The following is a 26,779-nucleotide window of genomic DNA, read 5'->3' on the forward strand; positions in this document are numbered from 1 at the left end:
TACAGATAGGCAGTAGATGGACCTTCTTTGAAATACCCTCAGCATGCATGTCAAGAATGCACACGATGGAGAGAAGCTTATTGAATGTTCTTGATCCAGGAAGGATTGGACAGGGACACCAAAGACCCACCAACTGGAGCAGTTAAACTATTTCTTATTGAAAAAAATCTTGGAATCCACATGTTCATTGTTCAAATAACTCATTAATATAGCCTAGAAGGCACTATTTGCACACAATATGCCAGTTCAGTGAAGTCTTTGGGGAACATTAATTGTAGAGTTACTGTAGTACAGCAACTACAGTAGCTGTTTCTGAAAAGACACATTCAGGACTAATTCTGTGTGGGCAGCTGTGCTATCCTATGTGCTCTTTTTGTTCCATTATTGCTTGTGCAAGCTGTGTAAAAGCACAGTGGATACAGAGAGACTGCAGAGTATAGCACAGACAAGAAACAGACAGTGTGCAGATGGAGCATCTCTATGAATGCTTAGATTAAAAGGTTGGTCTCCCAAATATGTAAATGCTTTCTGGGAATTTCCACCTGCTGTCCTCCTTATATCATTGACAGCCTCTCCAATTGTCCCTCTTATCTCTGACAATAAATGTAGTCATTTCCCGACCCCATCACAGTCTTAAACTACCTCTTTCCTATCTTCCTCACTGCTTGGAATAAATGAAACATAAGCAGAAGCTGGAATAAGTAAAAAAGAGTTAATGCCCTGTGCCTGAGAATGGGCAAAGGGCTCACTATGGGTAGGGCCCACCAGACATGAGCACCTTGAATTGCAACTTGGGGTGCCGGGTATAATTGGATTTAGGGTTATAAACTAGCCATTACATAAATTCCTATAACAAATAAATTTTTCCTCTTTCTTTTCTCACTATAGTCATCAAAGTTTTGTGTGAATTCAAAGCATGGTTCAATAATCAGAAACCTCTGTTGGGTTTATTTGATCTTCCCTTGCAATGTACTACTGTTTTTGCCACACTTTAGGCACTAGATTATGTCCCCTCTTGATAAAGTTACTTAATTGGTAGAAGAGCCTATGGGAGGTCATAAGGGAAGTTATAGTCAGCCAGGCTGATAACAGCAGTTTAGACAAGATTAAAAAAAAACCTTTAATCTAAATAAGCACTCCTTTAATAGAAGCAAGAAAATCAAAGCAAAATGAACGACTACCAATATTTCTTTTAAACAAATACAAAAGGTAAATATGTGGTAGTGGCTCTTTTAATTCTAATGTATAGACAACTCAGGCAGGCATATTAGAAAACATATTGGGAGCTTGAGAAGATTACAGGTCATGTGCAGTCATTAATGCTAGGTTTTTAATGTCCCGGTTGCAAATGCAATTAATCATCATCCATAACGTTGGCATTATGAAGCCTCCGGCTAATCCAGCAGATGGTGATTATGAAGCTCAGGTACACTGAAGGGTCCATGCACCTGATGCTCTTTTCCCTGCAGTTGTTTATAGACCTTTCAGGCTTTTGTTTTGCATTATGAATACAGACGGCTATCATAAGTACTAGTATAAAAGCAAAGGTTCAATCTGACATTATGAAAATTATTAGAGTGAAGATAATGTGTTACAAAGCCAAAACAAAGACCAAGCAGAAGTGCAGAGAAAAGAGCATCAGGTGTATGGATCCTTCAGTGTACCTGAACTTCATAATCACCATCTGCTTCATTAGCTGGGGGCTTCTTGCACAATGTAATGGTTCACAGCCAGCATGTCACTATGGGTTATTTAGTACAACTTTTACAAAATGCAGTAGGAAAATCCTTATATACATCCTAATTAACATTAAATATATATTTGATTCATATATTTATGACAGTCTTATTTATTGCCATGTAACATCATCTTTGGCATAATAATAATAAAAGTACAATTGTAGCATTGTTTGTACCACAGAGATAATAACCAGGGTTATAAAACTCAGTTGATTAATTATGAGGATTTTCCCGTGTTTAAATGACAATTTTGGTAATGATATTAAGTATGTTACCAATTATACAGCTTATATACTGTAAAGTTTAAATAGCAACAGTTCTGAAACATGGCACAAAAATATCCATAAATTCACCAAAAGAGACACAGATTTGCTTAAGAAATATTCCTGAACTGTAGAGCACTAAGGGCAATGGATTTACTGTATACATCAGTTAGAAGGTGGGAAGGGTGTGGATGGGTGCGGGTTGAGCTCTTCTCCTTCTCTCCCCGCCCGCCACCTTCAAATGCCGGCATTTGAAAAATCATATGATCGAATGTTGCGATTTTCACCGTTTTTTCCGAAATTTTTTCCCACGCTGGAATTTTTGGGGAATATGTATTAATTAATAAGGTAAAATAACCCCTGCAAATTTGGTTGGAGTATATTTTCAGAAAATAATGAGATAAATTTGGATTTTGATAAATAACTCCCTATGAGTTCCTAATATTATGATTTCAATTATGAGTTCTATTTCTTAGTATAGCTTTTGTTAGTCTTTAGAGGCTAAGACGTGTACACTGCTTATAACTCGCTTTTTCATCACAATGGTGGACAAATAAAAGAAAAAACAATATATAACATCTCGTATTATTGAACCAGAGGCTGCTAACTTATTGTTCAGCATCCAAAAATAACTTTCCATGTTGTTTAGGGTGGGTATCCACGTGATCCCCTTACAGGGATACAGGGACCTTTCTTTCTGCAACAGACATTAATAATTTATGAGGTGCATAATTCAAAACCAACGTTTACAAGACTGGCTAAAGCTGAAGGACAGGTAAAATCACTGGGTGCCAAGTTGTTAGGCCCCCCCTTGTGATTGTAGTCATTTGCCTGCCTCCCTACACTGTCCTCCTTTATATACTGTACCTGGTGTCTCCTGCTTGGTACAGAAATCTTAGAAAAAGTTCTATAATGAACATCCTCTTGCTCAAATCTGCCTGGAAGACCTTAGAAAGCACATTACCATTGACCGGTAAAGTGGGTAACTGACTAGATTATGGGTCAGTGGACTGGGAAGGCATGTTGGTGTCCCTCATGGAGTATGTTACCTTGAATTTGCCAGACTGCTTAATAAATGACCACTAGAGTCCCAATTTTGGGCTCCATAGTGCTCTAGCACCCATATATAAATGAGCCCTCGTGTCTTTGCTTAATGGACAATAGAACTTGAAGCATAATGGTTTGCTTTTCTTTTGTGCCATCAAATGTGATTATTTTTTACAAATGTTCTTTTTTTATTTCTTGTAAATGTGTTGCTTAAATATATGCTGATAATATAATATCATAACTTTCTTATAATATTATAATATATATCATATTATTATAATATAATCAGAAGTGATTGTGTCATGTGATTTGTATAATGAATAGTTATGCGCATCCAATGCAGCTGTTTTTAAGCAGTCATCTGAAAACTCCCATTTTACATAATTATGAAGAGATGTGTGTATCTAATTTCTCTCACTCACAGAAATGAACATATGGATATTTAAAAAAAAAACAAAGTTTATAGATGGACACTCATACTTGTAAGGTCCACAGTTTCCTCCCACTTATCTTTCAGACTTTTTAATGCTGGTTTTAATTGGAAAAACAGCTCTGTATTGAAGCAACCTGATTAGATGTTCAGTGAGGATTTATTGAATACATTGCTGTGATTTGGAAGATTGCTTTAAATAACCTAGTATTTTGTAAAAGCAGATTGGAATAACATATGCATGGTTAATTCTGGGATTTATGAAATGGGGCTTCATAGTGCATCTGTCTTTTTCATGTCCTTATTTTCTGGCTTTCAGTCATAAAATGTGTTCATCTTTTTATTCTTTAAGCGATGAGGTGAAACTGGGTAAAATCATTTTACTGAGTCTATGAGCATAATTTATGCGATGAGGTGAAATCCGTGTAAATCATTTTACTAATTGTATCGGGATCATTTATCACTGACAATGAGTTATTTCTGACATTGATTCAAAATAAATTTAGGGCATAATATAATAGGAAGGGAAAAGTTTGATCCAGGTCTAGTTACATACAGCCAATAAATACATTTCATTTTAAACAGAAGACTAGTAAATTTTATCTTCTGGTTGGTTGCTAAGGGTACCAGAACTGGTGCAAACTGTGCTCAATAATAAACTCTACCCTCTTTTTACATTGAGTATTTGTCTAATGAAGCTATAGAGAGGCAAAGGATTAATTATGATCCAGGCTGTCGACTCTGTGGCAGCTTATTGGTGGTTCTTTGATGGGGTTCTTGTCCAACATGCCTCTGTGGGCCCGAATGTATAATCAGCCCAATTTGGCCCTGCACATGGGGTGGCCAAATTGGGCCCAAATCTGGCAGGGTATGGGCCACATCAAGTTTCATTTGATCAGAGAAAGAGAATCCTTACATATAACCTCTGATAGTTCTTAAGCTGTATCTTACAATATACCCATTATCATCAACAAAGTTGCCGGAATGCAACTTAAATGCACTGGGGGTTGTGGTCAGGTGTTGCTGGGGGTGTTTATTACCAGTCAAAGTGAACCACAAATAGATATTTCTGTAGCAAGGACATGTTAAAGGGGCGGTTTGCCTTTCTTAACTTTTAGTTTATTTTGTATAATTTTTTTTTTAATTATTTGCCTTCTTCTTCTGAATCTTTCCAGCTTTCAAATCTAAAAACAAATACTTTGTAAGGCTACACAGTTATTGTTAATGCTACCTTTAATAAACCATCTTTCTATTCATGACCTCTCCTATACATATTCCAATCTCTTATTCAAATCAATGCATGGTTGCCAGGGTAATTTGGACTCTAACAACCAGATTGCTAAAACTGCAAACCAGAGAGCTGCTGGATAAAAAGCTAAATAACTCAAAAACCACGAATAAAAAAAATTAGAATATCATTCTCTAGTTTACATCATACTAAAAGTTAATTTAAAGAAAAATTTTGCATTATGATTTTAGAAAAATCATAATGCAAAATTATTTTAAAGAGGCAGAATACACCTAGCTGTAGGCACAACCCATCTCGCTGGAGGGGTGACACGGGAGTCCTGACACCCAGTATTATTTTTCATCCTTCTCTTCTATTAACTCCTGACTCACTTACCCTCCTTCAGCTTATATGACCCAAATGCATGCCACCAAAACATCTTATACATTTTAACTATTCTGTCCAGCCTGGTGGTTGTTTTCAGACATGTTGGCCTCCTATTAACTCCCTTTTATCTTTACCTTGTCTTCAGGATAAGATTAAATGAGCGACTGTAATTAAACTGTTTTAACATATTTATAATTTATGTCTGTTTAAAATGCTTTGGCTGCAGTCAATGCTCTTTTGTGTCCACTTTTAAAATTCTCAGTGTACAAACAGATCGGTCAGTCTAAATGAATACCTAATTATTTAATTTCACGCAACATTCTCTACGTGCACCAGAATGTATTGTGAGGGCCAGACTCAAAATTTGTGAGTGCGCATGCCTTAGACAGAGTGACTATTGGCTGCGGTCTAATCGTGAGAAGTTAGGCATATTATTGATGTTTATTCAACAGCATTACAGGAAGGGGCAGATTTCAGACAGTGTTTGCTTGCATTAAAAAATCCATTGCCTGAACTACAACTGTGACTTTTAATTATATAAACTATTTTTATTATTGCCTTTCTATTGCGACAAATATTCATTAAAGAGATTTATTCAGTCCTTCACAGCCCAGTGGAATTTACAGACTAATTTACCTTCTAAATGCACAAACACACACACACAAGCCAATTTGATTAGACGCCTATATGTTTTTGGACTGTGGGATTGATTTGTACATTTTTTTTATTTAGGTCCCTAGCTTGTATCCTTCATGAGATGTGCCACCTGGAACATGCATTTAATGGCTACAATTTCTTGTCCGTTGTTATTAATATTGTTGAAGGGGAAACACCATCTCTCCCAGACTGTTATTCAAGCAACCTTAATTTGATAATGAACAGGTACTGCCTGATTTGTTTATTTCTGCAAGAATAGCCTTTTTGCTGAAAAAAATTACATTAACAATGAGTTTATTATAACTTGTATATTTTTAGAATGCTGAACAAAGATCCTGTCCTGCGACCTGGTGCTGGAGAAATATTACAAGATCCATTTATCAGTGAACAACTAAAGGTAAAAAAGTATAGTACATATTAACTTCATTTCAGCAGTACTGTACTGTATGCATAGGGATCTAAACCCTAAATGCACTTCTACCCTAAAACAGTAAAGATACATGCCTTGTAAGTAGGTCTATATCTTTCTGATCTTGCCTGTCCATCTCCTTGTGTCTAGCAACCTTCTTCACGCTCAATTTGCTCTGAGCTACTACATAGAAGCCAAAACCACCAAACAAATCTAATAGTTGGTAAAGTGTTTTAGGCATTAATATTCTGAACTGCAGATTAAATGCAAGAAAATCAGTTTTGTGGGGTTATTTATGAAACTCTGAATTTATGTGGTAAGGCTTTTTTTGGGGCAAAACTCAAATCTTTCATTTAAAAAAAACCAAAAACTCAAATCAGACCTGCTGAGGTTGTGTATAAGTCAGTGGCAGAGGTCCCTATCCTAATTGGAAGTTATCATGGTCTGCGCTGTTGTTGGAAAAAAAACCGAAAAAATCTTACCAGTTGGGGAAAAAGACAAAAAAAAATCATACAATACGATTTTTTTGTGTGTTTTTTTCAAGTTTATTCCCGAACTGATTAATTCAAGCTTTTTAAATAATAAATAAGGTCAAATCGGGTATGGGAGTTTGGTTGTGGTTTTTTTAATTAAAATAATGAGATAAAATCAGATTTTAGTAAATAACCCCCTTGATGTCCTCTTAGGCAGAATCATAAAAAAGCCATGTTCCATGATACAGGGCTGTTTACTTGTATGGTCGTATTAGGACTGAAACATGCACTGGTTTCTATAGACCCATGCTATGTACATCTGAGTAAATGACTAATCAGCACTGCAATATGTATATTTGCATAGTATGTTGCACAATAAAGAAGATAAGTGATTTACTCAAGGGTGAGTGATTTGCTCAAAGTGGGCCTTTTAGGGCCCAACACTTAACATTCGCTGATTGAAATTGTTCCCCGGGTGCTCCTTTGGTATTCTGACAGACCAGTCCAACTCCGGATTAGCTCTGCAGTAGGAAATTGGGGTGGGGCAATGACCCAGTAAATTCGGGCACGGTTTATATAATTTCTCTAGCCTGTCTGGTCTTTACCCTGACCCCAAGCTCAATTTCACTTTTGTAGCGGCCATGGAAGAGGAAGTGTTGCTGTTAAAGACAAGTAAAGGGGGTTGTTTGTTTTAGGACATAAGATTAGTTCAGGTATGCTTTTTATAGTGATACTAACACATTACTGTAAAAATGTGGAAAACTCCATTATTACGTTACGTTCCTATTGAAAATAATTTGAGTAATTATTTGTGAGTAAAGACATAATTTACATCAAAATATGTTACAACTCCTCAAATTCTGATGCACTAAAACATTGTTTCAAAATTGTGTGCAATGTTTAAAAAGTGTAGTGGGTAGGTGTGTGAGGAAGCAATGAATTTTGTGCATGTACAATGTGTAAATAGTGTAGTCGGTAGGTGTGTGAGGAAGCAATGCATTTTGTGCATACACAATGTGTACAATGCATGCTTTGTCTCTACTGATGTCACCATTTCCGTGTTGGTGCACTAGCATACACTTTTTATTTAAAGCAAATTTTTAAAATGCTGTCTATGCATTTTCCTTAACATGTAAATATCAAATATTGGTCACTTTGTAGGGAATCATTCACGTCAGTGCATATCAGCTTGCAAAACTGCAACTTAAGCAAAGCCTTGCAAAATGTTGCTTCCAGATTGTAGGATTTGCAGGTGCATATTCACAGAAGTCTCCATACACTGATAAATATTTGTTCTATCAATGGCATGCTCTTTTCAAATGGGTAATGACATTTTCTCTGCCCTCTGGATTAACTAAGCACATTCTGAGCCTCAGTTTACTTTTGGAATAGCTGCCAGGAAGGATTGGAAAGCAAAATTACTTAAAGCTGAATCAGCACCAGTGTTCAAATATATTAAGTTCTGTCAAGGTGTGTCTATCTACATCTATATTAGTGAATGGCACAAATTGATTTTCTCCTTGTAGCACACAAACAGATAATGTGTTGCACACAGCTTTCTTCATCCAGAGTAACATCTTTGTTTTTATACAACACATGAAAAACTGTAGCAACATAATCATAGATGGTTGGCAGTAGCAAAAATCTTTGTGGCTAGTATCCAAATAAAGCACGCCATTTCAAAGTACATCTGATAAATATGCTAGCTAAGGCAATCATTTAAAATGAATAAAAAAATGCTTGTTTACCGAGTCTGTAGCTGGATTAGTGCTCAACGTTTTTTTCCCTTTAATAAATAAATAAACACATTTTAGAATTTAAAGTGGGATTGAGTCCATCTATAATATTGTTCAAGTAAAAACAACATCTTTAGTTATTTCAGGAAGGCCCTAAAAATATTTTCTCTTGCCTTTATTGATTTGTGTTTATTTTCTTAGACAATCAAATCAATCCATGTTTTTGAACAAACATCAGGCCATTTTAACACAGTGTACCAATGATTGGAACAAAGTTCATGTTTAATGCATTGAATGTCTTTCTAATATTTCCATTAGGGTGTAGGTATATGTCTAAATTCTCCCTCTACAATGTGCACATAAAAGGGCAAATGTCCCAAAATGCATTTAATAACTGATATCAAGCATATTTTAAACAGATGTATACAGTCATTTTTACATGATTTGCTTGCTGCTTATAATTTCTGTATTATTGAGTTTTATACAACTATTTATTTAGTTCCACACACTTAGGTTGTTATTTATCAAAGGTCAAGTTGTTTTTCCACTAAAAATTTGAGTTTTCCAGGGTATTTTCCAGTCAAAAATCTATATTTTGGGGGGAGGGGAAATGATTTCTTAAAAATAAACTTTAATTTTTCAAGATTTATTATAACCTGAAGCTGGAAATAGCTTGAATCTGAAAAAACACCATCTAAAACATGTCGAGGTCATGTAGAAGTCAATGGCAGAGGTCCCTTGAACCATTTGAAGATGTTAATAGCCTTCATGATGTTTGAGTTTTTTCGGTGGGTTTCACTCAAAAATTCAAGCAATTCAAATTTTTTTTTAGCTGAAGCTCGATAAATTCAAGTATTCGAGGTTTTCACCCCAACTACACTGATTTGAGTTTTTTACATTCAAGTTTTTTCTTAAATTAGAAACCATTTGAGTTGTGAGTTCATATGAGGTCTAAAAAAACCCACAAAGCTCTGAAATCCGACCTCTGATAAATAACCCCCTTAATAATAATAATTTGGGACACACCAAAATATATTTTAGCAAAACTAAAAAGCGTAGGGTATCTTTATTTTTTAAAAATTCATCTTAAGAATGTCTTAGGTGTTTTGAGGCACTAGGCTGGTAAAATTACACAAACAAAGATTACTATGTTTGAATATAGAGACAAGACAAGTTGTCTTGTCTCTATATTCAAACATAGTAATCTTTGTTTGTGTAATTTTACCAGCCTAGTGCCTCAAAACACCTAAGACATTCTACCCCAAGGCATGAATATTGACTTTAATATTTCATGCTGCTGTTAGTTGTCAAACTAAAAGTGAGGAGTTGGGATATGGTGATGATGACAAAAATTATTGTGGAAGAAAAAGTAATAAATTAACATGTTTTTTTAACATTGATACACATTCATACCTGGTCATTGCAACTACAGTACTAGCTGTGAGTGGTTCATATGCTAAACACTTGTGGATATTTTTGATTGGTTGTTGCTATCTCTGCACATATTGTGTGTGCTCTAGATACAAAAACATATTGAATTATTCCTTAACACTGTTCATGACATGTTTTCTGATTTCAGCAAGTAAAATGGGAATTGTATGGAGCTGAGGTTAAATACAAGACAGCCATCTGCAAGAAAGAAGCTGACCAAATAAGAAATGTTGTGTAAGTAAAACAAATATGTAAAATATGTTCTTTTGTACATCAAACCACCATTTAAGAGCTTGTAAAATATTATTACACACCTTAAATAAGAGGATTGCATTTAATGGATATTAACACAGGGAGACCTATTTATTAAAATTCATATTGTATTTGTTTTATAAATTTGAATAAACTTGAAAACATACCAAACTCTAATTTTGCACTTATTTATTCAAGGACAAGGAAACCTTTGCTATCCTTGAGGCCCCTTTGCTGTCCCTGATTGCTTGATTATTTGCCCTTTGTAACGTCTATCGTCTACAGCTTTGTCATGGGCGCCATTTTGGTTGTGCTACATTATCAAGATGGCCACCAGAATTAATCTGGGCATGCTCCCATCCATCCGTAATAGTATACTGCTTCTGAATGAGTACAAATCTCACTCCTGATAATAATCACTGAGAATGCACTGCTTCTTCAAACAAGCTGCTGCACAGATTTGCATTCTTGGTCTGACTGCAGGACTGACGGGTTGTGTTTTTTTTTTAATTTATTCTGCAATATTTTAAACTGTGGCATGTGCACAGCTAAATGGTTGAAAACTGAGGAGGTTCTAGAGCACTGCAGAACTGACTGGAGGAATGCCTGTCCAATAAGTTATAATGTTAAATAGGCTTAAAGGTGTAGGAAAGGCTAATATTAAGTAAGCTTTATCAAAAAGGTCTATATAAATATGTGTATACCATATGTGTATACATGGGACTTTCTGTTTTCAGCATAAACCTACAGGGCTAGGGCTTGAGCATGCTCAGTTTGCTCCTCTTCCCCCCTCCCTCCTTCCCTCCCTGCTATAATCTGAGCCCAGAGCTATGAGCGAGAAGGGTGAGACTCAGGCAGAAAGTGATGTCACGCAAAGCTAATATGGCAGCTGCTATCCTAAACAAACAGAGAGATCTTCTACAGAGGTTTACTCAGGTATGGTAAAGCATTCTGCAGAATAAATATAGTGTTATAGCTTGCACTATTGTGGCTAAGCTTTTGGCAATAAACTGCTTCGGTAGCTTTCCTTCTCCTTTAATCCCATGTTGCAATGTGGCACCAAATCATTGCAGTTTTAACCTGACTTTATTAGAAGCTGCTGGTTGCAAACCTGAGAGCAAAATAATTATCACAAAACAACTATAAAAACTGAATCAAAAGATGCAAAGTATAATTCTCACAGTTTTGCCATTATTTGTGAACTGTATCAAATTTAAGCCCACAATTTCTAAAGAGACAGATGTATGGCAGATTTTAGAACAACCTTCTAAAGATTTGTTTTAACTAAAATGCAGATATGTCTAAAGTAATTTTATTTGATTTATGTTGACATTTCCTCATAATTACTTTTACCCTCTGTCATTTATGCAGAGCTGGGCTTAAATGGATTACAGTGAAAGAGAAGTTATTTAACAAAATTATACATATTCATCATGTCTCATCTGCAGTGACATTAATAAAAGATATAACCTGCTTTTTTAAGCTTATATTTAAACTAAGATTTGAAATAAACTTTAATATTATATATCACAAAATTAAATGTTCTTTTGCAAGGTTCTTCTAATAAATTGTTCTTTCGATAGAGATTCTATCTAGTTAAAACAATATTCTGAAAATGATTTCTTCTCTGTTTATAGTCAGAGGAAGTTTCATCTCCAAACTCTGCGGGAGCTCTCTGAGGTCCAGAAAATGACCCCAAGAGAACGAATGAGGTTACGAAAGCTGAATGTTGCTGATGAGAAGGCAAAGAGACTAAAGTAAACATTTTTATTTTCCATTTAGTTAATGCTATACAGAGTATATATACTTATAGTAGAGTCAAATGTGGTATGAAAACATGAAATGGAGATCTGTTATCTTAGAAAGACTACAGGTTTACACTAATCTTCTAATAAATATAAGTTCATGATGAAGAATGTCATTATAGGCACATAGCCATGTGTGCAGAACTCTTGTTCTGTGTAGTCTGTGAATTATTTAGGCTTAATAACCTGGTTAATGTGTTTGACATATCATTTTCATTGACCATGCACCACTATATAATTTAAATAAAAAAATTATATATATATATATATATATATATATATATATATATATATATATATATATATATATATAATACACAAAAGCCATGAATATCTTGTAAATGATATCCTTATAAATGGTGAGTTCTGATGTCATCAGTTATAAACGGTGAGTTCTGATGTCATTTCTGTCATATGACTCACTGAAATTTGTGTATTATAATAAATAAAGTACCCCCAGTTGTAAAATATGAGGATATTAGAAGTTACCTCTGAGTTCCATGACCTGTATAAAAACACTCGGCCTTCGTCCTTGTACTTTTATATGGTCATGAAACTCCTCTGTAACTTATAATATCCTTATATTTTACAATAGGAGGTACTTTATTCACTATATATATATACGTGTGTGTGTATTTGTATATAACATATGTAGGGGGCACTCACTAAAATAAAGTTTGTAGCCCAGGTGCAGAGATGTAGCATAAACACAGGAATACCAGAAATTATGGTGCAAAAAAAAAAAAATCTGAAATATATCGCTATATTGATGTTTGGGTTTTGCGAACATGCGCAGTGTATGTAATAAAATGTTAATCACAAACTGTTTTTTCTGACAAACTATTTAACGAAATATTTAACGAAACTCCAGAACAGGTGTTAACGCTAACCTTTGATTAGCAATAATAAGCAATGTAATAATTGCCAGCAAATGATTTTATATTGCAAGCAGCGCTAAACATTCACAAAAACGCCATTTTAAACAACGCTAGCAATTTTATTTAAATTCCCCTTAGTGTATTTCAGTCCTTCAGAGACCATTGTCAAGATGTCAAACAGAAGTGACCATCAAATCAGTGGCCTGATTTATAGAACTCATCATATTGTGCTGACATTAGTGGTTTATAGTTTGTGTGTATGTAAATATCTTTGTATTCATTTTAAAATGCAACAAGTTTTTTCTTTTATTGTCTAATACGTGTCAATGACTCTTGGGGATACCACAGAAAAGTTGAACTTGATGGGCAGTTATCTTTTTTTCAACCCAGATTAACTGTGTAAACCGTGTATATTGCCTTGCACTTCAATTGCACTCAGTCCTGAAAAGGTTAACATATTCTTTGCCTCTGAGCACAAAAAGAAATGTCTTTGTGCTCTCCTGCTGGCTTGTTATTATGTCAGCTCAACTCATAATACATCCAGAATTTCCAAGAAGAATGCCTCTACCACCTGGTGAATGCAAAGCTATTTGTGCTCTTCTGTCACATTTGTAACATGTCATTTTGGCAAAGCCAATATGACACGTTGCTCCCCAATGTGTTCAACAGCTGACTTCTGACAGTGTTCAGGGTTGCTGAGAATGGTCAACTCTCTCAACAGCACTAAAATTCCCCCATGTTTTCTGGGGTATTATACAATATATGAAACTGGCACTAAAATTACTGGGTGACATTTAACATGAAATTGCCACTGCAATTAACCTGCCATGTGTTCTGGCATATTAGAACTGGCCATAAGCATTAAGGATTCTGTGTTGAAAATGTCTTTACCTCTCCAAGGAAAGAAAACCACGCCTATAGTTACATAATGGTAATAAGTAAAACATGCCCAACATGGCTGCATCATCCCTAAGGCATAGTATGTGGCCTGCTATAGAGGGCGCCCTCTAATGCAGTGTTTTTCAACCTTTTTTGAGCCAAGGCACATTTCTTTCATTGAAAAAATCCCGCGGCACACCACCAGCTGAAAATGTGAAAAAAAAGCTTATATTAACAATATTACAAGTGCTATTGTTAATATAAGCTTTTTTTAAACATTGAAGAATGACGGTTATATTTAGGAATCAAATAAACACAAAGAAAAAAGTATTTTATAATCTTTGATATTTATACTCACTCAGTGTGAACCCTGGGCCTGTTTGGATGAACACAGAGCTGATATCCTGGCAGGAATCGATGAAAGACACAAACGAAGATCTTCCTCCACAGCTCTCAGTCTTTCTCTGTTTTTAGATTTTACAGCAGTCAGGCTTGAAAAGCTCACCTCACACAGATATGTTGTGGAAAATGGGAGCAATGTCAAAATAGCTTTGTTGGCCAGCATGGGGAACTCCTTGACAGCTGCCAACCAAAAACTGTCCAAAGGTAGATCAGCAAAGTTTAGCTTGAGACCACGATCTTGTCTCAGTTCAGTTAGTTCCTCCTGCTCCTGTAAAGTCATGTCCTTTCCAACAGCTGATGCTGAGCTGAATGGGTCCCTAACCCAGTCAAGGCACTCCGTGGAGGCTGAAGAGAAATAAAATGACATCTTCTCCTGAAGAGTTTTCAAATGTTTAGCTATTAGCTCACACAGTACAGCAGTATTAACATCTTTCCATTTATCGGTGAGTGGGAACATTTCAAGATTGCCACTTTCCACATGTTGCTGCCAGAGTTGCACCTTTGAACGGAATCCATTTATTTTATCTGTACTTGTAAGCAGGTTTTCATTTCGGCCTTGCATTCGTGTGTTCAGCTCATTCAGATGATGAAAAATATCTGCCAGGTATGCCAGCCTTGCACACCACTCATCACTTGCAAGCAGCTTTGCGTAATCGGACCGCTCATTTGTCAGAAACACTTTAAGTTCCTCTCGCAGCTCATACACACGGGCCAGCACCTTGCCGCGCGACAACCATCGGACCTCCGTATGAAACAGCAAGGTTTTATGCTCCGCTCCCATTTCCTCACACAAAGCCGCAAATATGCGACTTTTCAGAGGTCGTGACTTCACAAAGTTTACCATGCGCACAGCATTATCCAACACAGGAACGAGGTCTGCTGGTAAAGTCTTGGCTACGAGGGCTTCGCGGTGTAAAAAACAGTGCGTAATGATCAGATCTGGATTTTTTTCCTTCACTCTGCTTACAAAGCCTTTGGTGCGCCCGACCATGGCTGCAGCTCCATCAGTGCAGACACTCGTGCAGTTTTCCCACTTAAGTCCTCCTTTTTCCAGATATTCTGATGTGACCCGAAAAATTTCCTCTCCTGTTGTTTTTTCTGGCAAAACCTTGCAAAATAGAAAGTTTTCTCTGATTGCGTCTCCATCCACAAAACGCACATTGGCCAAGAGTTGAGCATGTCCACTTATATCAGTAGACTCATCAAGTTGCAACGCAAATTTATTACTGATACGGATCTTGTCCAAAACCAAACTTTCGATGTCTGCAGACATCTCATCAATACGTCTGGAAATCGTGTTATCTGAGAGAGGGATTTTGGCTATTTCTTTAGCCGCTTCGGGTCCGAGCATCTCATTTACAATGGCTTTGCAGGCAGGAAGTATTAATTGCTCTGCCACAGTGTGGGCCTTTTTTGATTTAGCCACAAGTTCAGCGACGTGGTAGCTAGCTTTAAGGGCTCTCTCATTTACCTTTGCGGTTTTTCTCATGAAAGTTGCCTGTTTCTCCGTGTGTTCACGCAGGTGAACAAAATACTCCACATTTTTGTTTTGAAGTGAAGGGTGTTTAGTTTGGAGATGGCGTTTAAGTTTACTTGGGACCATAGCACTGTTGGAGAGCTTTTCACCACATACCAAGCACAACGGAATCGGTGTCGTTGCATCTCCTGTAAAAGTAAATCCAAATGAAAGATAGCTTTCGTTGTATTGCCTCGTGCCAGAAACTTTGCTTGACGTCACCGTCTTTGCTTTCTTTTGACCTCCACTCATACTAGGGCCTTCATCTGGGTCCAGTTCAGAGTCAGCATTTTTCCTCTTCAAAAACTTATCCATCACTTTCACTGTCGTTCACAAATTGGATAATTTTTACAATGAGTTTTCAAACACAGCTCTGCAGGGGGGAAACATTAGGCACATTTTAATCATGTTTATGTTTCTCCTGTATACAGCAGGAGATAATCTGCCTCCCATGGTGTGCCATGTACATTTTCCTTCTTTCTAAATTTTAAGTAAGGTGTAAGTACTAAATAAATAAAATAATCAATAAAAAAAAATAATAAATCAAATTAATTATTATTGTTGTTTTTCAATCTACTCAGTATGATTTATTATTTTTTTATTGATTATTTTATTTATTTATACGTAACACACAGTAGATTGTGTGTTACGTATTACAGGTATGGGACCTGTTATCCAGAATGCTCAGGAGGACCTGCATTTCTCTGGATTAATGGCCTTTCCATCATTCCATCATATAAGTCTTATATGATGGAATGATGGAAAGGCCATTAATCCAGAGAAATGGATAATTTTTTATTATAAGATAAATAAACCCAATAGGCTGGTTTTGATTCCAGTAATGATTAATTAATGATTAATTATATCTTAGTCGGGATCAAGTACAAGGTATTGTGTTATTATTACAGTCATAGAAAAAGGAAATATGTTTTAAAATGGATTTAAATGGACTCTATGACCTTTGAAGAATTCTGGATAATGGGTTTCTGAATAAAGGATCCTATACCTGTACTATTTGAATTTGTACACAGAGAACCCTGCCAAAAATCTAAGTCACCAGCCTTATAAACAAACAAGGAGCAAGGTTACGCAATGCACTGGGATCTGTAGTCAGAAAAAACTCACAGTAAATAATGTCTATCTAAATAAGTCATCTGGCTGCTGAAACACAGAAAAACAGGAAATATGTGTTTTTTTTATTTTCTATAATAGAATGCACAAATAGTGTTTCAATTGGGGATTCTTGGGCATTTCCTCCAAATACTTTCCAAATGCATAACAGATTTTGCTTAATGGCTCTCAGGGGAAGGCTCTTTTATTTTCAAGCAACTCAACTATATCTGGGATAATAACTCAAGTTTGACGACACTGTGAAAGTTGAGGTTCTCATTTGTTGTGAGATACCTTTTATTTTAACTGAACATTGTTGTCAAACATGAGCAAAGTCTTACTGTGGGACAAGGGAGACCTGATGCTTGTTTTACTTGGAGTGGTTTGGAGTGAATCTGGCAGAGCATTCACACCCTCCCTCCCATCCTTCGCCTTACTTCACTTCCATGTTGCCTGCAGGGTTATAGCCGCGCGCTACTTGCTGCTGCGGGCACATGCGCACGGATTAGAGTTAGACTAGACTGAGATTGCATCACGCCAGGAAGTGGCGTCGTGACACGCTGACGCATAACACACAGCAAGATCCGTCCAGTCAGCTGGACCGGGTCCCCTCCACTACTGCAGGACCTCCGGTGCCATTTGCCAGGCTGAGAGCAGCGTGAAGGGCAGGTGTGCGGCAAAGCCGACTCAAGCGGTGAGGCGGTGAGGCGGCACACCTAGCATTAGTTTGCGGCACACCAGTGTGCCGCGGCACACAGGTTGAAAAACGCTGCTCTAATGTCCCCTCTGCTGCATAGTAATAAACATGAACAAACATTTCCTAAAAGGGCTGCTGTTAAACATTACAGGTTCATGATTGGAAGTTCTTACAAATGGCTGAGAAATATAATGCTGCACTTACAATGATTGTAGTGAAAGAAAAGTATGCAAAACATAAATATGATCATTTTAGGCTATTCTTATTGTAATAACCTGCTTGTGTGGCCATTTTGATTAAGGGCATGCCTGCTGTTTTGCCATTGTCTTATGATTCACTCCTGTTCCTGTTTCCCTCTTCCTGTCTAAGCTGAGAGCAATAATGGGACAGGCCACACCTACCTGCCATGTTGTAATAAATGTACCAGAAGCAGGGGGGGTAACTACAGAGAAAGTAGACCCTGTGTGTGTAGGGTGGGCCAGGAGGTATAAGGGCCCCATAAGGCCCTAATTCATATACAATTTCAATAAATATTGGTAAAACAACCACTAGACATTTTCTGTCTGCATTGTGGTAAAAAAGATGGCAACTGTAGTCATAAATGACCCCTAAAATCTATGTAGTACAATGTGTAGCCTTGGTGATTAGGGTTAGTGATGGGCCAATAAATTTGCCAGGCACAAATTCGCTGAGAATTACCACATTTCTTTGTCTGCGAATTATTTTGCCTGCAAAAATTCCGCCGTCAAAAATTCCGCTGCATCAAAATTAAAAATTGGCGCTAGTAAAATTGACACACACATTAAAATTATTCAGACGCCCATTGACTTCAATGCATTTGGACCAAATAGTTGCACGTAGTAGCTCGCGTCAAAATTGACACGGGTCAGAATTATTTTGACGCCCATTGCATTTTGCGAATTTTTGCTGTTTTGAGAATTTCAAGGCACAGAGTTAGGGACATTGAATAATTAATACTATCAAATCTGAACTGCGGAGTTCCTTGCCCAGCAGCAATCCAGGTGCATGTCATACAATAATATAATTAGAAAAACAGTATTTTACTTAGATTGAGTTCAGAATTTTTCAGCAAGACTGTGCTGCTGAACTCTATCCACCAGTCGGTCATTCAGCTGTTTTACCAGATTAATCCATATGGGAAAACTTCATCCATGAGTAGTCTCTGCTCACTCACAAACTGTTACACTGCTTATGACAAAGCTGCCATAGTGAAGAAATGGAAACTGCCAAGAAACTGCTTATAATCCTATTTATACTATACAGACTGTGTGTGTCCCCATTGCCTGGAGTGGAGAGGTTGCCAAACGAGCAGATCTTGCCCCAGTATGGCCACTGGGTGATGTTCGTCTGATCTGATTGTGGGCCCTAGGGACCCCACTTGGTCTTTTGGCAACTTTTATTGGCCAGTGTATGTCCACGTTTAGTCAGCCACTCCAGACACTGAGGATACAAACACAGTCTGTATAGTATGATGTGTGGGCCTTATAAGCAGTTTCTTAGTCACATAGTTAGCTGTAGTTTAACTACTACATAACTTCCAATTAATTGGGAAAAATCAAGCATACTCTCTATTGACACCAATATCAACCCTGACTTATTTCCTCCCACCCCGCTAGTCTGGGTGGACTCGTTCAAATACCTTGGCATTGTGGTACATAGGAATTTAGATGCCTTTATACCCTCGAATCTTGAACCGATCCTTTCCACTATGAAAGATAAACTGAAAGTGTGGGCTAACCTACCTATCTCTATCTGGGGCAGAATCAATCTTCTAAAAATGATATTTCTCCCTAAATTCCTCTACATCTTTCATAATTCCCCTGTTCCCATCCCCGCTCCTTCTTTGCCTCTCTTGATACGGCCCAAACAGTGTTCATCTGGGGGATTGGGACTCCCACATTGGTATTTTTATTCATTAGCAGCTCAGATCTACTATATACATTGGTGGTTTAATCCAGATCCATATAATCCGAACTTCCCAATGCAGGCCACTTTGGCAAGCTCAACAGAGTCATTTTCATAAATCTCCTGATCTACACACAACCCACCCAGTTATAATCACCCCATACAAAGCTTGGATGTCAGCACTCAAAGTTTGCCACCTACCATTACCTCTCCTGTCGCCTCAGTTACCCCTATGGGGGAACTCCGTCCTCCCGCATCTGCAACACATAGCGGAGTACAAAATATGGCCACAATGGGGTTTACGTACACTTGGGGACTTGGTTGAGGAAGGAGTGGTACGCCCCAAGACCGAAATTACACATGTCCAAACCCAGGAGCCTCTTCCCTGGTTCTCTTATCTCCAGCTTAGACAGGCCGTCACTACCCAATTCCAAGGGAACGATATGAACCTTACAACCTCTAAGATAGAAGCAGCTCTTAGAGCCCCCACCACCAAAAAACTTGTTACAAGACTGTACTCGATTCTCTTAGCTACTATTAAACCTTCATTTGATGCAGCGGGTACAATTTGGAGCAGGGACATCCCATGGTTGGAGGATGGGGACTGGGAAGAGGCAACTGATAGGGCCTATGACTACATAACTTCCATTTCATCACTATGGCAGCATTGTCAAAAGCAGTGTAACAGTTTGTGAGTGAGCAGAGACTACCCATGTGTGAATGTTTCCCATTGGATTAATCTGGTATATGTGGCTCAGTAAAGCAGCTGAGTGACCCACGGGCAGATGGAGCTCAGCAGCTCAGTCTTATTGCAAAAATGTGAACTCACACTAAGGAAAATATTATATATGTATTATGAGTGGCTGCTTATAAGACCTACACATCATACTATACAGAATATGTGTGCACATGATCAGTCCCACATCTGTGTCTAAAACTATTATGCAGTAGTTGATGGACATGGGGTGGGCTAGTGATGTAGGGGGCAGTGCAGGTGACATCAGGGGCGGGACTGATTATGTAGCAATCAGCGATTGTCATTACACTCAGGCCCAGATTTGTGGAAAGGCCACCTAGGCCCAGGCCTAGGGTGGCAAGATTTTAGGGGGGCGGCATGCTGCCCAACCACACCCACATTTGTTCAAAAACACTGGGGATGCGCTGGAGATACAATCATTTTTTACATTTCCTGTGCGCCAATCCCCATTGCTCCTGTCCCCCTGGAGGGGACAGGGGTGACGAACGGTAGTGGGCCTAGGGGCGCCCACTTTGTAAATCCGGCCCTGATTATACTTCAATGTCCAGTTTGGATTTCCTAATTTGGAAATCCAGACTTTTCACTCGGGAAGCCCTTCCAAAAACCGGGATGTCCAGGTGAAATCTGGACAGGTGGCAACCCTAGATCAGTCCCACATCTCTGGCTAAACCTATTGTGTAGTAGTTGAACTATAGCTAAGCACATTATAAAGAGACTGCTAAAAGCTAACAGGTGCAAGATTACAGCTAGGAGGAGACATTGGAGTCTAAAAATCATATACAAAGCTTATTACTGACTCTGAGGGCCAGATTTATCAAGGGTCAAGGTGAATTTTGGAATGAAAAAAATTGAGCTTCGAGCTATTTTTGTGTACTTCGGCTAGGGAATAGTCCAAATTCGATTTGAATTTGAAAAAAAATTGAAAATTCGATTATCGCAATTTATCATGTACTGTCTCTTTAAAAATTCGACTTTGACCATCAGCCATCTAAAATCTGCCAAATTGCTGTTTTAGCCTATGGGGGACCTCCTAGAATCTATTTGAAGTCAATTGATGGACTTTGAAAAATCTTAGTTTTTTTTAGGAAAAACTTTGAATCTAATTAGATCGAATGCCTTATTCATTTGATTCATACAATTCGAATTCGCTCGTATACGGACCTATTCGATTGAAAACGGACCTAAAAAAAAGACTTAATTTCGGTTGGTCTTTTTGAATTTGAATTTCGAAGTTTGTCAGTTTGTCAGATGTTATTGAAGGGATATTAGGCCTGTGATGGATTAGGCTGCAAGATATAATTGTGATAAACTGGCTGGTAGTGAATTAAATGATTGTGCTGTGTTAGTTCAGGCAAAACAGCCAGACAAGCACAGTAACTTCTGGTACATTTATTACAACATGGCAGGTAGGTGTGGCCTGTCCCGTTATTGCTCTCAGCTTAGACAGGAAGAGGGAAACAGGAACAGGAGTGAATCATAAGACAATGGCAAAACAGCAGGAATGCCCTAAACCAAAATGGCCACACAAGCAGGTTACTACAATAAGAATATCTATATCACCTAAAATGATCATATTTATGTTTTGCATATTTTTCTTTCTCTACAATCATTATCAGTGCAGCATTTTATTTCTCAGCTATTTGTAAAAACTTCCAATTATGAACTTGTAGTGTTTAACAGCAGCCCTTTTAGGAAATGTTTGTTCATGTTTATTACTATGCAGCAGAGGGGACATTAGAGGGCGCCCTCTATAGCAGGCCAGATACTATGCCTTAGGGAAGATACAGCCATGTGGAGCAGAGCTGGCAACTTCTCATCTTGTTTGTATATGGCAATAAGCTTTGTTCTTATTGGTTCAGGAATGTGACTGACAGTATTGCTTCACAGAATGGTTATTTTATCTGTTTTGTGAAACAAAACTTTCATTTTGTGGAAAGAATGAATCCTGTACTATAAAATTTTGCTTTCTGTCACAAATATCTATTTTGTCATTCAAATCTAGCTTGACATGCACTAGTTGGTTACACTATTATATATTATGTCCAAGTTTTTTTTTACATAATTCATTCTGTAAGTCACTTTGCACATAAGTGTGTCCGTTACATGGAGGTTATACATTTGTGTGACAGATTGCTTGTTAAAATGTACAGAATGGAGTTTGTAATATATTGACATCCTTTTTTTGCACTAACCAGATTTTGTTCTCATTCTTTAATAGAAATAAGTCTTTTGTATATTTTTTTATCTGTGTATGGTCACAAATATTTATATACCATGAGAGACATTCATTCTGTGTATTAGAGATAGTTTTGTATACAGAATGTATTTGGGACAAACAGCACCACATAGATAATTGATATTATTTACCTAGCATATCCCAGCTCAAACTAAGTTTTGAAAAATGGTCTCATTGGAGAGCGAATGTGGTACTGTACCATATAAATAGACAGGCAGACTAGCATTTACTTGTGGGCAGATTTATCAAATTGTGAAACAGCTCAGCCACTTTCTATTCAATCTTATGTCATTTTTGGAAGCATAGTTATATAAGTGGTGAACCCCAATGATGATTATTTATATCTTTGTAAGTACAAGGTACTGTTTTATTATTACAGAGAAAAATTATTTCCTAATTTGGAGTTTTTTATTTCTGGGTTTGGTTTTCTGGATGACGGATCCCATAACTGTAATATGTGACACTTTATTCATAGTTTATAGATTCTGTGATCTGAGGTTAAGGGGCAGATTTATCAAGGGTCGAAGTGAATTCGAGGGAATTTTCGAAGTTAAAAAATTCAAAATTCAAAGTAATTTTTTGAATACTTCGACTTCGAATTTACTTCTACTTCAATTCGAATTAAAAATCGTTCGACTATTCGACCATTCGATAATCGAAGTACTGTCTCTTTGAAAAAACTTCGACTTCAATACTTCCCCAACTTAAACCTGCCGAAGTGCTATGTTAGCCTATGGGGACCTTCCAGTGCAATTTTCTGCGTTTTTTATATTCAAAGGAAAATCGTACGAGCGTAGGATAAAATCGTTCGAATTGTGCGATTCGGAGTACGATCGGAATACGATCGCACAAGAGAGAAAGAGAGGTTACACCCAGTTCCCTTTGTAACAATAAGGTGATGTAAAAGTATATGTCAATACAATTTGGTCAATACGATGCATAATATCCTCCGACTTCGAATTCGAATGTTGGAGGATTGTATTCGATGGTCGAATTTCAAAGTATTTTCCACTTCAAAATTCGACCCTTGATAAATCTGCCCCTAAGTACTAAAAACATATTCATACTAAAAGAAAGTCAGGATTAAATTATTTTACAGATATTTTCATTTCACTTATCACTTTTCTTTCAGTTGTCTTCCATTTGTTTGGCATGCTGAAGGGATTTCAGAAATGTTTTTTAAAGGCTCCTGGGCTTCTTATTGCAGTAGCACCTTAGATATAAATGCTCCTGATTTGTTATTTCTGAAAGTTGTTTTTTAAGGCCTTCTTTTATTATAAGATGGGGTTAGTGTTGGCTCATCCATCACTAGATTGCTGTTGTCATATTATCTGGGTATTATTAAATATTGACCATGTTTTATTTGTTATCCAACACTTCTTTTTTTAAATATTAATTTCTACAACAATATATTTCAACAAAATAGGATGGCATTCAAAATATGTTTTGCTTTTTTCAGACAACTTGCAGAAGAAAAATATCAAGAAAATCATAAGCGAATGCAAGAACTGAGGTCTCGCAATTTTCAACTCCATAGTATTGATGTACTTCATGTAAGTGATTGGCCACTGTTTAACTTGTAAAAAATGCAAACAATGTATTAGTTATTAAGAAAATATTTATATAAAATTTAAACAAACACAAGTTTTAAATCCATATGCTATATGAGAGAGAGAGAGAGAGAGAGAGAGAGAGAGAGAGAGAGAGAGAGAGAGAGAGAGAAAGAGAGGTTACACCCAGTTCCCTTTGTAACAATAAAGTGATGTAAAGGTACATGTCAATACAATTTGGAAGTCCCTTTTAAATAATAATGGCCTTCATGGCATTTCTTGCTGTAGATGCTAGACATGATGGCTTGGAACCTTCTGACCTGGTACTATGACTACAAGTCATTGCTAATCAGGGAAGTGATGTGGCCTTAGGAATGTGATTCCTTGAGATTCCTGACTCCGACCCTATTTACAGTCACATATTCTGGAGAATCTGGATTGTCCTGAGTGTGCGAATCATTTGTTTCCCAGGGACACTTTAAATTTATCATGCCCTTTTATAATGCTGTCTGTAGATTTCAGCTCCTTTGTGTAATAAGGTCCAGTTTTGAAAACTATACCTTATACAAATTCCACATTTATTTTTCGTGACGCAGTTTCCTTATTGTGTTGGTGTGTCTCACATAATAAGTGGTAGAGCAGCAGAATAATTGTACTTGTAACTTGCAAATGATTTTATAAAATCAATTTTTGTTTGTGCAGAGCTTGGAATTTTAAATGCAGCCTTGTCATTCATTGTTAGTTGACCTTCTAAAGGTTTAGTTACTATAACAATGGTATCATGGTGTGTATTATAAACAGATACAAAGGCCATTTTATTTCCAGTGCCCATTACATATAAATGTCAATAGATTTATGTTTTAATTGGGGCATGGTATCTAGTTTCCAAAATGCTTGGGACCTGGGTTTTTCCATTTACAGGGTATATATGTAATTCAGTACAAAAATTCAGATGTGGCTCCTCAGGCTAGGTGTGCCTACATCTACACAGAACTCCTCAGATTGAGACCATCCAAACCAAAGAAAGAAAAGATGTAGAGCACTCTTCCTTATGAAGTAAAATCACTGTTTATTATATCATTAAAATAACACACCGGTGGTTGCTGTGGAACACCCCTTAATCATGGGCCTAAAACATATAGCATTAAAAAAGTTATTTATGTTTTTTTACAGTCATGGATCTACAGTATATTCATTAACTTTACATACAAAGTGCTGTGTTGTTATTACAGAGAAAATGCATAGGCTCCTAAATCCTGTGCTTTGGTGCTCTCTATAATAAGAAAGTATGGGACGAGTCTGCTTTAAGCAAATAATTATTTTGTTATAATTTTTTTCTTTGGTAATATAAAATAATACCTTGTATAATCCTGCTCATTTTTGAAATTTCTTTTTCTTTTTCTTTTTTTAGTAGATTGGAGGGCCTTTTTGTGAATTTGAGAGCTTTTTTCAGTTCCAATAAACTGAATTTTTTGTAAAACACTGTGAAAATAATCAAATGCATCTAATTTGAATTGTTTTCATCATTTTCAATGGTCTACAAGCTCTCAACAAATTTTTAAAAACTCCAAATTTTGCCTAGGTCAGTTTGCATTGTCCTCTAAATGAACTCGTAAGCTTTTAGATGTCAATGTTTTAAATTTCAAATGTAAAACATTGGAGTTTTTGAAAATTAAGAAATAAATTATCAATTATCTAAATTGTTGCTATATCTTATACCTTTAGCAAGAGGATACAACAGACCATCTGATACAGTCAGAACCAATAAGTGCAAGACATTACACACCTCAGAACTATCATGATGAAAATGAAGACACACAAGATAGGCTCTGTGCATCAGAACCTAACCGAGGTGAGTTCTGTAGTTTTGTCAGATTTTTTTTTCTAGACAGATGTAAGCAGGCCTGGGCTGGCAATCTGTGAATTCTGACAGATGCCAGAGGGGCTGCTATAAAATGCTATAGACAGTCACTATTCGTTACGCCTGTGTGGGGCTGTTTGGGCCTCTGTGCACTTAAAATGCCAGGGCCTATTTGGAATCTCAGTCCAGACCTGAATGTAAGCAATTTTCATTCTGTCCTTCTTTGAGACATGATGCAATGAGTTGTACTGCTAAGAAGAAAACTAGCTCAATATACTGTGTAAGTGTCCAGAAGTGGCAGCTCTTCCAAATTATATTATTATTTCCCATGTAGAAGTGAAGGATAAGGGTTTATATCTTAAGGCGCCCATACATGGGCCGATAAAAGCTGCCGCTATACCGAGTCGGCAGCTTATTGGCCCGTGTGTGGAGGCCATCCGACGGCCATCCCTGATCGTTATCTGGCCGAAAGTTGGCCAGATGGCAATCAGGCAGGGTAAAAAAATCCAGTCGGATCACGGCCGCATCTGTTTGTTGATGCGGTCCAGCGATCTGACCGCCTGTATCGCTTCCATTCTGATGGGCCCAACAATCGGATCAGCCCAATATCGCCCACCTCAATGTGGGCATATCGGGGAGAAATCCACTCGTTTGGCGACATTGCCAAATGAGCGGATGTCCCTGTGTATGGCCACCTTAACTGTATGTGTACAAATCATTCCTTTATTTGCTTTCATAGATTTGAATGGCACTTGCATGATTGCTGACCTCAGCAGAGCCATTCATCAGGGATCGCACATGTGTAGGGCCATTTGTTTGTAATAAGAATATATCAAATTCATAATTTTTGGAAATCTTCCTCTAAAGTTATGGCCAAACACTGACTCTAATTTTCCGACCAAATCAGCACTATTTTTTTGGGCTTATTTATAAATACACTTTCCCAAAAATTTTGTTTGTGGGAAAAATCCAAAAAAAATCGAGAAAAATTTTATAATTTTCTCTGAGTTTCCACCGGAAAATTTTTACCAAAACCCAAAAACTTCAGATTATTGCACAAAACCCATCGCAGATCAAAAAAATCTTTGGATGCTGGATTTTTGGATTCAG

The 26,779-nt window shown here is 37.1% G+C and overlaps 1 protein-coding gene across 4 annotated transcripts in view; it reads left to right on the forward strand.

Annotated features, from left to right (window-relative positions):
• nek11.L (NIMA-related kinase 11 L homeolog) overlaps positions 1-26,779 on the forward strand; it is a 152,666-nt gene that overhangs the window by 68,231 nt on the left and 57,656 nt on the right. For all 4 annotated transcript variants that reach the window (XM_018267502.2, XM_041566043.1, XM_041566044.1 and 1 more), the window contains 6 exons: positions 5,827-5,976; positions 6,070-6,148; positions 9,949-10,034; positions 11,690-11,809; positions 23,718-23,811; positions 25,534-25,660. In XM_018267502.2, coding sequence (XP_018122991.1) covers positions 5,827-5,976; positions 6,070-6,148; positions 9,949-10,034; positions 11,690-11,809; positions 23,718-23,811; positions 25,534-25,660 — 656 coding nt within the window. The remainder of the gene's footprint in view (positions 1-5,826; positions 5,977-6,069; positions 6,149-9,948; positions 10,035-11,689; positions 11,810-23,717; positions 23,812-25,533; positions 25,661-26,779) is intronic.

The sequence above is a fragment of the Xenopus laevis genome, chromosome 6L (assembly GCF_017654675.1).
Source record: "Xenopus laevis strain J_2021 chromosome 6L, Xenopus_laevis_v10.1, whole genome shotgun sequence".
NCBI classification, from domain to species: domain Eukaryota; kingdom Metazoa; phylum Chordata; class Amphibia; order Anura; family Pipidae; genus Xenopus; species Xenopus laevis.